At 44.6% G+C, this 13,017-nt stretch overlaps 1 protein-coding gene across 1 annotated transcript in view; it reads right to left on the bottom strand.

Moving 5' to 3' along the window:
- The window catches only part of fgfrl1b (fibroblast growth factor receptor like 1b), a 41,380-nt gene extending 35,575 nt beyond the window's left edge, over positions 1-5,805 (bottom strand). Inside the window, exon 1 of the mRNA XM_066649219.1 lies at positions 5,669-5,805. Coding sequence (XP_066505316.1) covers positions 5,669-5,741 — 73 coding nt within the window. The 5' untranslated portion in view covers positions 5,742-5,805. The remainder of the gene's footprint in view (positions 1-5,668) is intronic.
- Positions 5,806-13,017: the final 7,212 nt, after the last annotated feature.

Genomic DNA, 13,017 nt, shown 5'->3' on the forward strand with positions numbered 1-13,017 from the left:
CTATTTCCCATTGAAATGTGCTGGTTAACTAGCTCAGCATTTGCAACGCCAAGGAACACACACACACAGCCGCTGTAGACCCTGCCAAATAATCATTCCCTTTTTTTATACTAAAAATGGAAGAGAAAACTCTGTAGGTAAACTTTTTTTTTTTTTTTTGGGTTCACTTTTAGACACATGCCAGACTTTCGGGAAGCTTACGCTAATAGCGATGTAGCCTCAAGCAGCGTTTTAATTACCGCTGCAGCACAGGCCCCAAACGCATGCAGCGCACTCTTGAGTAGAGACACAAACACACACACACACACACACACACACACATCTAAGACTTAAGTTGACAAGCTGACAAGCACAACATGATGTTCCTAATGAAATAGGACATCATTTGGGAGCCTCACTCCCAGCTTACAATGCTGAGCTTTTAACTACCAACAGTGGAAAGCACCTGAGGGACTGTGGAGCTACACAAACATTCTCACACACAGACAGACCGACAGAAAGACCCACCGACACAAGAGGCTCAGCTTTCACTTCCTGTTTGTGCCTTCAGGCCCTGGCACCTCTGGGCCAGGTAAACAACTCGGTTTCACAGCAGAAATGTTAGAGGCCAGGACCCTGATTACACTAAGAAATGTGTCATAATTAATATTTTAATATATATTTTTTAAATATAAGGTGATTGCATCTATAATTACTATTAGGATAGTTTTGAATGTTTTCATTCATTCAGTCAATCAATCCATTCGTTCATTTGGCCCTTTATTCATGGTAGGGCCAGAGCCTGTCCATAATCATTAGGCCCCAGTTGATCCCAGAGCATCAAACACCCACCAATCACTCACACCAGCTATTTCACACAGTCGATCCTACCAACATGTACTGTGGGGGAAACCAGAGCCCGTGGAGGAAACCCACGCAGACACAGTCAGTTCATTTCCACTAATGTGGAAACGGTTTGGCTCCCATTTGTGAACCTACTTTGGAATATTTTTGTGCTTTTCCACTGACTGTGAAGCGTGATGTTGTCTGTGGGTGTGTCAAGCTAAAGAAGCTCCAGAAAGAGCTCAGAGACTTAGAACCTGCTTATCATGCATCCTTGGCTCCGATCAAAACTGCTGGAAATGTGAGTCATTTCGCGGGAGAACCCCAAGGTTCCAGAAATCCAGAATGGAACCGATTCAGGAACCAAAGTTGATTTGGAAAAGGGCTGAGGGAGAACACACAGCGAGAGTGCAGCAGTCTGTACCACAGTAGCACAAACTGGTCCCACATTAAAGGCCCATTAGGGGACCCAGGCAGATAGTATTGAAACACTAAAGAGAGTTCCTTAATTCTGATAGAAGCTCAGATGCAGTGAGATTAGGCAGCAGAGCCTGGAGCTGGAGCTGGACCCCGGTGCTCTTCCTCTGCAGCAGAGGCAGATCACAGAGTCCGCTCGGCTCCAGCGAAGCAGCTCCATTATCAGGCCTTTGATAAGCCCTGCTGCCTGCAGAGCCCCATTATCTGCCTAATGAACCAGAGGAGGCTGGCACCTGCGGAGAACAGAGACGGGCCAACAGAGGGGAGCGCTCCAGCATCCCCCCAGGCCCACATCCCTCTCATTCCCTCTCAATCCTCTCTTGAAAGATCCAATCAGGAGGAGTTTCTTTTTTCCTTTTTGTTCTTTTTTTTTTAGGTCAGGCTGAATCACATGCAAATGGACTGACATTAGCTTTGTCAATGATCAGTCAATGCAAGAGGATTACTTACAAAGAGCTGTTTACCTCCAATAAACCTGTTAATACCTCTAAAGGGGCGCTGTTCAGATGAAAGGATCTGGAGGGGCTGATTTAGTCTTGTTTACAACCCACAGAGTCTGGACCTGATTAAGGTCAGAAAGCACAGAAAAGCAGGACCTTCTGCTGCCGTGGCCCAACTCTGATAAATCCCTCTGTAATATTTTGCCATTTCTAATTTACCTCAAATTCTCAGAATGGCACATGTCTTTGAAGCGCGTGCCTCGCTGAACATTTGGAAACGAGCGCGGGCGTGTTAGGAAACACACTGTTTTGGTTAGAGCTCTGTAGCTGGTGGACTATGTAAATTCGCAGGGTGGCATTCATTAACTCGGGCACGGCCCGTTTCACCCTGGTGTCTGGTTGGCTGCTGCTGGATCTGTGCTGGATGAAGGGATGGTGGGTGCTGCTGGACGTGGAGGCTAGGTTTGAAGGCCATGCGTTCTGGGGCATCACACAATTAGACGACTGTTGATTTTGGAAGTGAAAACGTGTGAAAATGAAAATGCTTCAGAGCCGCTGCAGATGAACCTGAGGCCACCCAGTGTGCCAACTGTGGAGACGGAATGGCATTTGTGGTGTTTGTGATCAATAACTAATCATGAAACTATCACTAATGTTTTCATGGCTGCCATCAAAGGCTCGCAGCAATAATTGCCCACCCTCTACAGAAGATTAGAGGCTGTTACTGCAGCAACAGGGTGACGAATGACCTATTAACACCCTGCGCTGCTGGACAAAACGGAAGCAGGTGACCACATGCATTACGTCATCGAGTGAATAATGAGTATTTTGTGTTATCATTTATCATTTAAGAATAATAGGTGGCGCAGCAGGTAGTGTCTCTGTCACACAGCTCCAGGGGCCTGGAGGTTGTGGGTTCGATTCCCGCTCCTGGTGACTGTCTGTGAGGAGTGTGGTGTGTTCTCCCTGTGTCTGGGTGGGTTTCCTCTGGGTGACTGTCTGTCAATAATTCCAGATAAGCTCTGGACCCACCGTGACCCTGAACTAGATAAGCTCTTACAGATAATGAATTATAAGAATAATACCATATTTAATATCAGTTAATATAACCAATAACAACAACATAAACATATCACTTGACAAGGGATGTGCAGGGATTTGCTTTTGACTGAAGGATGAAGCAGGAACTGGAGTGTAACAGGAAATAGCTGACCGCATGTGGGCGAGCGAGGGGTGAAAACATTCCTCAGAACTGTCTGGACAGGGACTTTATCAGAGCTGGCTGGCATGTGTGAGCATGTGTGTGTGTGTGTGTGTGTGTGTGTGTGGGAGAGACAGATACTGTACGGTGGGCCTGGAGAAGGGAAGAACCCTGGATTTATCCAGTTCACTGCCATTAGGACTGAGTCAGGATGAATGAGGATTACTGGGCACTTTACTGTGATTACTGTGGGCATTTTACAGAACTAATCGGCCTCTCTTCTAGCATTCCAGTGAAGTGACGAACAAGCATTATGTCACACTAACATGCTCCTGAGGCAGCGTGCCAGAATATCAGCCCTAGCACTTTGCAGCTTCCACTGAGTGTCTTGCCTTGAGCTGTGTGTTGTATTTCTGTACTACGAGGGAGCCACTTGACCTTGTAACAAACCCAGTCCTGAATGAGCTAAGGCCCACTGGAGTTGGGGGTGGAGGGGGGGGGTGCTCACCCAGGATTTGCCACCTAAATTCCTCCGACCAAACAGTCCCATGCTAAAACTCCCCAATAAGACACGGCCCAAATGTCCAACTCCCAGCATTCCAAGCATGACAAAAAGCAGGAAATAGGGAAAGAACAATCCAAGGACAACAAAGATTGTGTACACTTGCCTCCTCCCACAAAAGCACATCCCATAGACTCTTTTAGACACACGTGGGAGAAGCCCAGGCAGACGCTGGTTTGATAAACACAGAGGACAATGCAGTGTTTACTTCAGCTGAGGTACATTTCTGACCACAGTCTTATCAGCTCCCTGACCATCATGACGCCTACCTGCGCAAACACAGTTTAAATGAACCATCCCTGAGCCATTGTGTAGGGCCTAATGATGCTGAGGCAGCTCACCAAGGCAAACACAACTTTATTACCAAGCTCTTACACAAGCGATTCAGGCCTGTTTATGGGGCTATGTCCAGTTGTGTGCAAACGTCAGGGTCAATCCCTGGTCAGATGATATGTGTTGTTCATCATATAAGTGAAGACAAGTGAACAAGTCCACTATATTTCACTATTTAAAGTTACGGTTACATTTACAGTTGAACAGCAGTGCAATGTATCCTACATACACACACACAGACACACACAACTGGAGCTGTTGGGGTTAGGTGCCTGAATGGTAAGGTGACCCCAGCTGTGGATATTAAAACCTTTAATGAGAATTGTGTTCTATTCCATGGAAGTTCTTTAACATTTTATTCCTGGGGAGTGTTTTCTGAAAAGCCCTCTAAAAGAAGTTTGGAGAAGTATATGTACACACCGCCTGTGCTTTTTATCTGCGCAAGTCATTGTTTTATTTCCTGTAAGAGGCTGTAAATTTTCTCAGCAGGATGACGGTGAAGACTGAGGAAACAGAGCTGTTCCCATGGACATAAAGTCCAGGCTCTGTCCTTCTATGAGAGCTCCTGCTCAGCAGGTGTCATCGTCCAAGTCTGATTTATCCGTGGCTTAGCAGGGGCCACAAACCTGAGACTTCCAAGTGTCCCACCTTAGTTCCAGGGACAGGGAACAGCTGCTTGGCTGGAAAGCACAGTGCAGTCTGCATATCAAATAGTATATATATTTTTTTCCAATATATTATGTGTTATTTAAAAGAGCAAGCCTTTTTAATGATCAAAAATACACAATATTATTAAATGTGATGTTTTATCTTCATTATTATTGTTTTGTTACATTATGATTATATGTATTGTCTTTATTTTTTTATATTTTTGAATGTGATATGATTTCCTCATGGGTCCCACACTCGGGGTCAGCCATGTTTACAATAAACAAAAATGATGTTTGCTTGCTTCTGATTGGTCTAATTCATCGACACCCAGTTTAGTAGCAGTTTAATATCAGCTCTAATAAAAATGTTGAAATTCATAAAGATTCATCTTGCCCTAGTCATGCAGCAAAAAAAGTCCTGCGTCTGGCCTCTGTCCATCTCTAAACTCTTGTGGTCACTTCCCAACCGTCCAAGACTCGGTCAACAAACAAACACAGGTCTTAAAGGGGCTATTGTGGAGTTTGACCTCACTGTAAATGTAACGACTGGCTCCGGGGCCAGGAGCGGTGTCAGTGGAAACGCTGGAGGACATTCCTCCAAATGGAAGCGGAGGAGGGAGTGTGAAGGTGATGGTTCGGAAACAGAGGAAGTGCTGTTATTACATTACTGAGAAAAACAAGCCAAAAGTGAGAGGGTGAGAGTGAAAGAGAGAAGAAAGAAAGGAGGCATCAGAGTGAGACGACATGTCAAAGCCACACCACGGTTCTCTGAAGTAAACATGTGCGTCAGAGCTCCCACACGTGTAAACATTTGCTTTTCCAAAATTAAGCATTTACTAATTTTATGTTCTCCACTGAATGTCTGTTTATTCTGGGAGCAATCATTAAAACCAGTGTCAGAAATAAAACTGTTACTGTGAACTTCAAAAACCTCAGGCATCCTAATGAACCACACGGATTCAGTCCCTACACTTTCCAGTTCCAACATCTCCCAACTGTAGTCCAGGCTTCAGTTCAGTTTGAAGATCTGTCATTTGGTGAAGTCCGGTCCTGTTACTGTATGAAGTCCATTACAGTGCTTACAAGTGTCTCCATGGGGCAAACGTTCCTAGCCCCAACTTATAATCCCCCCAAACTCAACACATCAAGAGCCAAACAGCAAAACAATCACGTGATAACTCACCTCGCGCTTCACATGACAACACCATCACCAAAATCCCCGCGACAATAAAGAGCTTCTGTCCCTCAGGAATCATCCTCGTGAAGCTGCGCGGAGGGACCGACTCAGAGCGCTGACCAGTTGCTGCACATCTGCACAAGTTTCACACGCGCGCGCGGAGTTACTGCAGCTTCACTGTGAAGCGCGAGCCACTGACCGGACCGAGCGAGAGCCAATCAGAGCAGAGCAGCGGGGATAAAACGGAAGGGCGGCGCCTGTTGGTCGAGCCTGGAGCTGCAGGTCTGGAACTAGACAGTATCTGAGAAACCGGTGTGTTTAGTGTTCGTTCTTTTCTTTTCTTTTCTTTTCTTTTCTTTTCTTTCTTTCTTTCTTTCTTTCTTTCTTCCACCACTTGTGTGTTTCCGGTGTGTGTCCAGAACCTTCCCAAAATTATTGTTCAAAAGGAACTAAGAAAAAAAACAACAACAACAAAAAAAAAACACACACCTTAGACAAAACACTAATACATCACAGGGCATCACACACTCACCCTGTCACTCACTCACACCTGTGGCCAATTTCACATCCGCCTCTCATCATGTGTGTTTGGGTTCTGGAAGCAAATCTGAATATCTGGAGGAAACCATCGCAAACACTGGGAAAACACCAAAACCCACACACACAGCGCCTCGAACCCAGGACCCTGGAGTTGGGTGTCAATGACACATGTAACACCCCTGTGCTGCCCTCATTCATTCATTTGTTCATCCATTCATTCAGAATGCTTGGCTGTTTTGAGTGGTGCTGCTGATCATTTACCAACAAATTGCAAACCCAGCGATTTAGAACAAACAAACAAAACTAAAAACAAACAAACAAAAAAGCTCTGCTGAGACGAAAGGGTGGACTCTTGCCCCCATTGGCCTCAAAGGTCAGCCTGAAAAAAATGACTAACTCATAGGATACTGAGGTGTATGTCATTTACAAAAAGCAGTGTTGTGTTATATACACCATAACATTCATTCATTTATTCGCTAACCTTCTGTAACTGCTACAACTTTACCAGGGCTGTGATTTATGGAGACAGATTAGTCTCAAAATACTTTACAAATGCGTAAATGTTTATCCACAAATAAAACACAAGTCACATATGTTTCACTGTTCACAAATCAACACATCCCAATCTGTGTCTCACAGTCTGCAATTTGTACAAATACAGTTACATTCATAAATACATGTTTTTGGTTTTCATAGATATATCACAAATTTATGTGAAAATAAATACATTTGTTTAAATTTAAATTGCAAAAAGTCAAAGTCTCGAATTTAAAATTTATTTGTAAATTGTTGAATCTGCGTTTGTGGAGTCACTCACGTGTTTTCCGTGACGTGCATTTGTTCATTGTTCATTCGTTTTTTGGATTTTGAGACTTTCCTTTCCAATTTCACGGGATTCAAATGCAGCCTGATTCACAAATGTTGACAGCAGGCGAACAAACCACCGCTAGGTGTCACTGTTGTTTTTCCCAGTGTCTCAGGACTGAACTGTTTCTCTCAGGGCCACAGCTAAACAACCCCCTGTAGGCGGAACTATGACTCCATTGGCTGCTGCAGTAAATGATAGACAGCTAACTCTGGCTGCTGATTGGCTAAATAAAAGTGATGACCAATGAGAAGCGCATATTCTGTTTCGGAGCCGTGGGGTATCTGCCCCTCCCTCCGGCTGAGGGAGAGCATCTGTCTGAAACTAATCACCCGTTTTAACAATCCACTCTCCATATTACGAAACATGTAAGTCCCGTATCAGTCCAATAAGCAACATGGCTTTAGTTCAAATACGGGATGGTTTTAACGTATTTTATTTGACAACCCTAGTCTGCAGCGAAATTAGGGAAGTTCCGCTGGATTTTAACGTCGTTAAATTTAGGGCACATTTAAAAGTGTTCCACAGTGATCCCCTCCTAACTGTCTGTGATATGAAGCTGAATTTAGAGGCTTGGGCGACATTTTGTTCGAACTTCCACATTAAATATTGCGCAAATGCGTCGCCATTTAAGTTGTCCCCACACGTCCTAAAACAACAGTGACACCTAGCGGTGGCATGTTCGCCTGCTGGCCACATTTGTGGATCAGGCTGCATTTGTATCTGGTGAAATGCGAGAGGAAAGTCTCAAAATCCAAAAACCCGCGAGAGGAAATGAACAAATGTACTTCACGAAAAACACGCGAGTGACTTGATCCACAAACGCAGATTCTACATTTTAAAAATAAATTTTAGAGACTGTGGAGGGTCGAGAATTCGAGACTTCGACTTTACAAATATTTGCAATGTAAATTTAAACAAATGTTTATTATTTTTATTATTATTTTTGCATAAAAGTATGATATATCTATGAAAACCAAAAACATGTATAGACACAGATTGGGATGTGTTCATTTGTGAACAGTGAAACATATTTGTGACTTGAGTTTTATTTGTGGATTAGCATTTACGCATTTGTAAAGTATCTTGAGACTAATCTCTCTCCATAGTGATTGGTCTGTGAATCATTGGGTGCAAAGCAGCTACACACACTGGACAGGGCACCAGTCAAGAGCAGGGCATCACGCTCTCTCAAAAATATAATGTAGACAAATGAACATTATTAAAAGACAGAAGATACATAAAAATAAATCCATCAGATGAATCATTTCAGGTGAAACTGCACACACCTGAAACTCTCCCCAACATCGGATAACGGTCGGGACCTGTGTCATTTATTTGCAGTTAATCTCCGTCAGAGTTGCATTTGGAAGTGTGTCATAATTTGATCTTGCTTGGCTTCTCTCTCGTCTCTCAGCTAAAATGCCTGATATGTCGGTCTGTGAAGGCCATGAGGGCCATTTAAAAGGTTTGAAAGCGTCTGTGGTGATGCCTCAAAGCGTTGGTCATGCCCCTCTCCGCCTCTAGATGGCGCTGTAACTTCACTTATGGAGTCCGCTCTGTGATGACTACAGAGCTGAGAGTACAAAACACATCATTTAGAGCTGTATGTCGAGCTGCATTACTGAGCACAGCATTCACAGGGGGTGACAAATATATAAATATATAACACGAGCACAGTTTTTTTGGCTTAACGTTAACAAATCACCGAAAAAGAGAAAAGAACAAAAAGAGACAAACACCCACTCTAGTGAATTAAAGAAGACATGAACTCTTCTCAACTGCTTCCATTTGCATTATTCATAATCAAGATATTTCCGTCGACTGTCAAAAATCGTGTGTATCCAGATAATAACACGGCTAATAATGAGGCTCGCGAGTGTGTCTCTTTTTCTGTGCTGTTGTTGTTGTTGTTGTTACTGTTGCTGTTGCAGCTGCTATATTTTTTAACAGCTCCATCTCTTCACCCTTCCATCATCTCTGAATTTAGCCACCCACCCCCCACTGCATTCAAACTCCTCTATAATCTCCCTGAGTTATGATGGCTTCCCTTTTCTTGGCGCTGTGGCGATGCTAAGTGACTGTGACTCCTCCAGGGAGCCGGAATGAAATTCCTCTTCTTCTCAGCGAGGCTCCCGCGGGGTGGGGGCCAGGGTCTCATCTCTCTGCCTCCCACTCCCTCGCCGCCTGTGGGCTCCTGAAGCCATTTGGCTTGGGATGAGACCCCTGCATGCCCCCGCCTCCTCCCACGCTCCCACCCTTAGGCCTCTGCGCCCTGGCCCACTCCACATTCACAGCATTGATACATCCTCGGAGGCCACTTCACGCCACCTGATGGTGGGAGGTGATTTAGGAGCATCTTGCAGGCGAATGAGCAGCTCCCTCAGTCTGTGTCTCGCTCTCTCCTCTCGCTCCTCTGTCATAGACGTTACCCAAACTCTTCCCTGCAGTTTAAAAGTTGTGAAAGTAAAAACCAAATGTGGGACACGGCTATCACTTGCAGTCAGTCTAATGTCAGTGTGGGAAACAGACACACTGGTAGTAAGACGGTTAGCATACCATGTCTAACTTTACCTATTTAGGCTATATGATATAAAGCTAATTAAAAAATGGCACCATAAGTACAATTTAGCTCAAAGATACACTTAAATAATGAGCTAATTTATGCTTAGTCACATCTGAATATGCTCAGACAGCTGTAAACAAAAGCACTCTGATTGGACCTTTTAAGGTTCATGATGTGCTTCAATTATCTGCTAATAGCTAACAAGTTGGCAGCTAGCTACTTTAACATACAGTGCTAAAGTATGTTATATGTAAACAGGCTAATAAGACAATGTACTAATCCCGATTTAATTACTTTTGATCACAGTGCCTACCTCACACACACACACACACACACACACACACACACACACACACACATACACACATACACACACAAACAAGGAGGCATATTCTCCTAGTTTCATAAATGTTGTATAGGATTAAGCTGACAGCAACAGATAAGTAAATCGATCTCCACCAGTACACAAGGTTGCAAAGATACTCCCCTTCAAAAGAATAATCTTTCCTGCTGACAACATCTACGACTGAAACTCTATTGCGATACAAACCCGCTGTGAGCAGCCGAGCAAAAGGAAAAAAAAAAAACACACACACACGGGTCAGAAAAGACCTTTATGTCGGCCATAACAAAATCACATCCGCCGGTCAGGAAGACCTCAGCGTGGGATTATACACCTTCCAAACTGTCACAGCCTTGGCAAATCTAAACCTGGTTGGTGTCGAGATCACCTGGCTATATCTCTTCTAAAGCAGCGCTGTGCTTGGAGGAGATAAACAAATAGCAGCAAGGCTAGAGGACCTGGATAAAGCTAAGGGTGAAAGAGAAACAGAGCAAGAGACAGAGAGAGATAGAGAGAGAGAAAACCATCGCAAGTGTCATTTGTTAGACCCCCCACCTCAGAAGACCCCTGAGATATCCATTCTCCAGCCACAGATGAGCTTTTTTCAAATCTATCACTGCAAGGCTGGACAGGCCTCAAAAACACACTGTTTTTTGAAACACTGCGGTTGTTGGCTTTGGTGTTTTTGAACAAGCACTTAAACACTCATTCTCTTCTATCTATATCTGTCCTCAAAGGGTATGTATTATATCTCTTTTTTGGTGAGAATTCCACAAGGATCAAACACCACACCAGTGCTCATCCCCATCTAAACAGCCCTGTGCAGAACAGGTGCAGAGGTCTCGGCACCTATGCCTTTAAATTATAACGAGCCGCTCGCTGTTCACCCCTACCCCGAGTGCACAGCAGTGAGGAGTGAGGATCTTCTTCTTCTCGGTTTTCATTTTCATCGTTTTTACCCAGCGTTCTTATTCCTCAGCACTCGCAGTGTTTGTTTTGCTGTGTTTAACCTTGTCTTTGCACTCTCACATAACCATGAGTTCAGCGCTGTGATTGGATAGACTCAGATGAGGGGGCGGGACAGTACTGAACACTTGACGTCAGAAGCAGAGCAACATCTGAAACTCGCATTTTATCCCTTGTTTTCTCACTTAGGCCCCCCACAGAACTAGTGAGTGTGGAGCTAAATTAATAGTGTGTGAGTTGGTCGACACCGGCACTGAACATTATATACAAGTGTATTCTTTGATCAAACTGCACTGCAATGTCTAATAAAGGGTCATTCAGCAGACATTTCATAAACCTCGACCTAACAAGGAAACATACATTCGATGTACACAGCAGGCAATGCTTTGGTTTAAGTTGTAAATTGATTTCTGTGACCTTTTAGAGATGGACCTTCCAGAGTTATAGTTCTTCATCGAAGCAAAGCCAGAGACATTGTGTTCACCAACTCTCCTCTCACTAATTCGATTCTTTATTAGAGAAGGAAACAGGATCAGAAAGTGTGTTTCAGAGAGAACGTGGCCTTTAGGGAAAGTTGTGATGGCTTTTTTCACAACCCTGCAGTGTCCATAAGTGTGTGTGTGTGTGTGTGCGTGTGTGTGTGTGTGTGGAGAGAGAGAGAGAGAGAGAGAGAGAGAGAGAGCGAGAGAGAGAGAGAGAGCAGGAGGCTGTGCGTGTGTGAGAAGCTGTCGGAGAGGATCTGCCAGAACGAGTGCTAATTGAAAAGAGGCGCTAGAAATGGCCAAGTGTCACGTCTTTAGCCAGAGATAACAGCTAACGAACAGGAGCTTGGGGCTGATTGAACACGGACACACCACAGGGCTCGGGCACTGAGGCCACAAGCTTGAACCTAAAGTTTTAGATGCTGCACAAGTGATGCCACAAGTCCTGAAATCCCATGAGGTATTTAAATCTAGATCTTAGATCCAAACTCCATCCCTTACTCCTGCATTTAGTGGTAGGTCAAAGAGCTGTCACCGTATCGCTTTATATTTTTTAATTCCCTTTACTAATCTCTGTGTATTTGTTGCACACGTCCCATTATTTTTACTTCTCTTATGCACATCGATTACTTTATATATAATGAGATATAACCTCAAAATGAAGGGTCTCTGCGTGTTGTCCACTCCTACACTTTCACGTTTGTGTTCACTCATTTCTGCCAGCACCTCTGACTCTACTGTTGCACTGTACATCTCTGAGCTAGAGGAACTCTGTTAAGGTGGTGGAAAAACATGCCTAACCACCAGTGACAGCAGTGGGGAAGTCAGCGGCCCGGCATTATTCTCCTCGTCCGGCTCGTGTGGACCGTGTTTGGCTGTTCCCCAGGAGAGCCAGGCGCTGCTGACATTGTCCACCAACATCAAAACACTGTGGGACACAGAGGAGAAGAAAAGGAATTACACGCTTGTAATCTACAGCCGTCCACACACAACAAACCAAGGCTCTGGAGTGAGCGAGAGGACATGGGCCGTCCAGCAATGTGTGTGTGTGTGTGTGTGTGTGTGATTGTAATGCACTTCAGTCACTCTTTCAAATGTGCAGAGCTTCACATAGGTTCACAGGTGACAGCTGTTTCTGTCTCTCACTCCTGGTGAAAAAGCCTGGTGTGAAAATGCGATTAAGAGAGTTTCACTAGTTTCTTAGTTATGTGTGTGTGTGTGTGTGTTTGGGCTGGACTCCTCCAGCTGCCACACCCCACCCCATCTCCTGAAAGCCAACACCTGCGAGGAACCGCACTTCTGCCTTTCAACTTCTGAGCAATTTACTTCCCTCAGATTTTCCGTCAAATGTGAGATCAGTCAGCGGTGTTCCAAAACTGTCCTTAACCCTGCGCTCTGCCCGTCCTCTCTCTCTCTCTCTCTCTCTCTCTCTCTCTCTCTCTCTCCTCTCTCTCCTCTCTCTCTCTCTCTCTCTGTCTGTCTCTCTCTCTCTCTCTCTCTCTCTCTGTCTCTCTCTCTCTCTCTGCCCCTCTTCTCTCCTCTCTCTCTCTCTCTCTCTCTCTCTCTCTCTCTCTCTCTCTCTCTCTCTCTCTC

Source organism: Hoplias malabaricus, chromosome 17 (assembly GCF_029633855.1).
Source record: "Hoplias malabaricus isolate fHopMal1 chromosome 17, fHopMal1.hap1, whole genome shotgun sequence".
Taxonomy (NCBI): domain Eukaryota; kingdom Metazoa; phylum Chordata; class Actinopteri; order Characiformes; family Erythrinidae; genus Hoplias; species Hoplias malabaricus.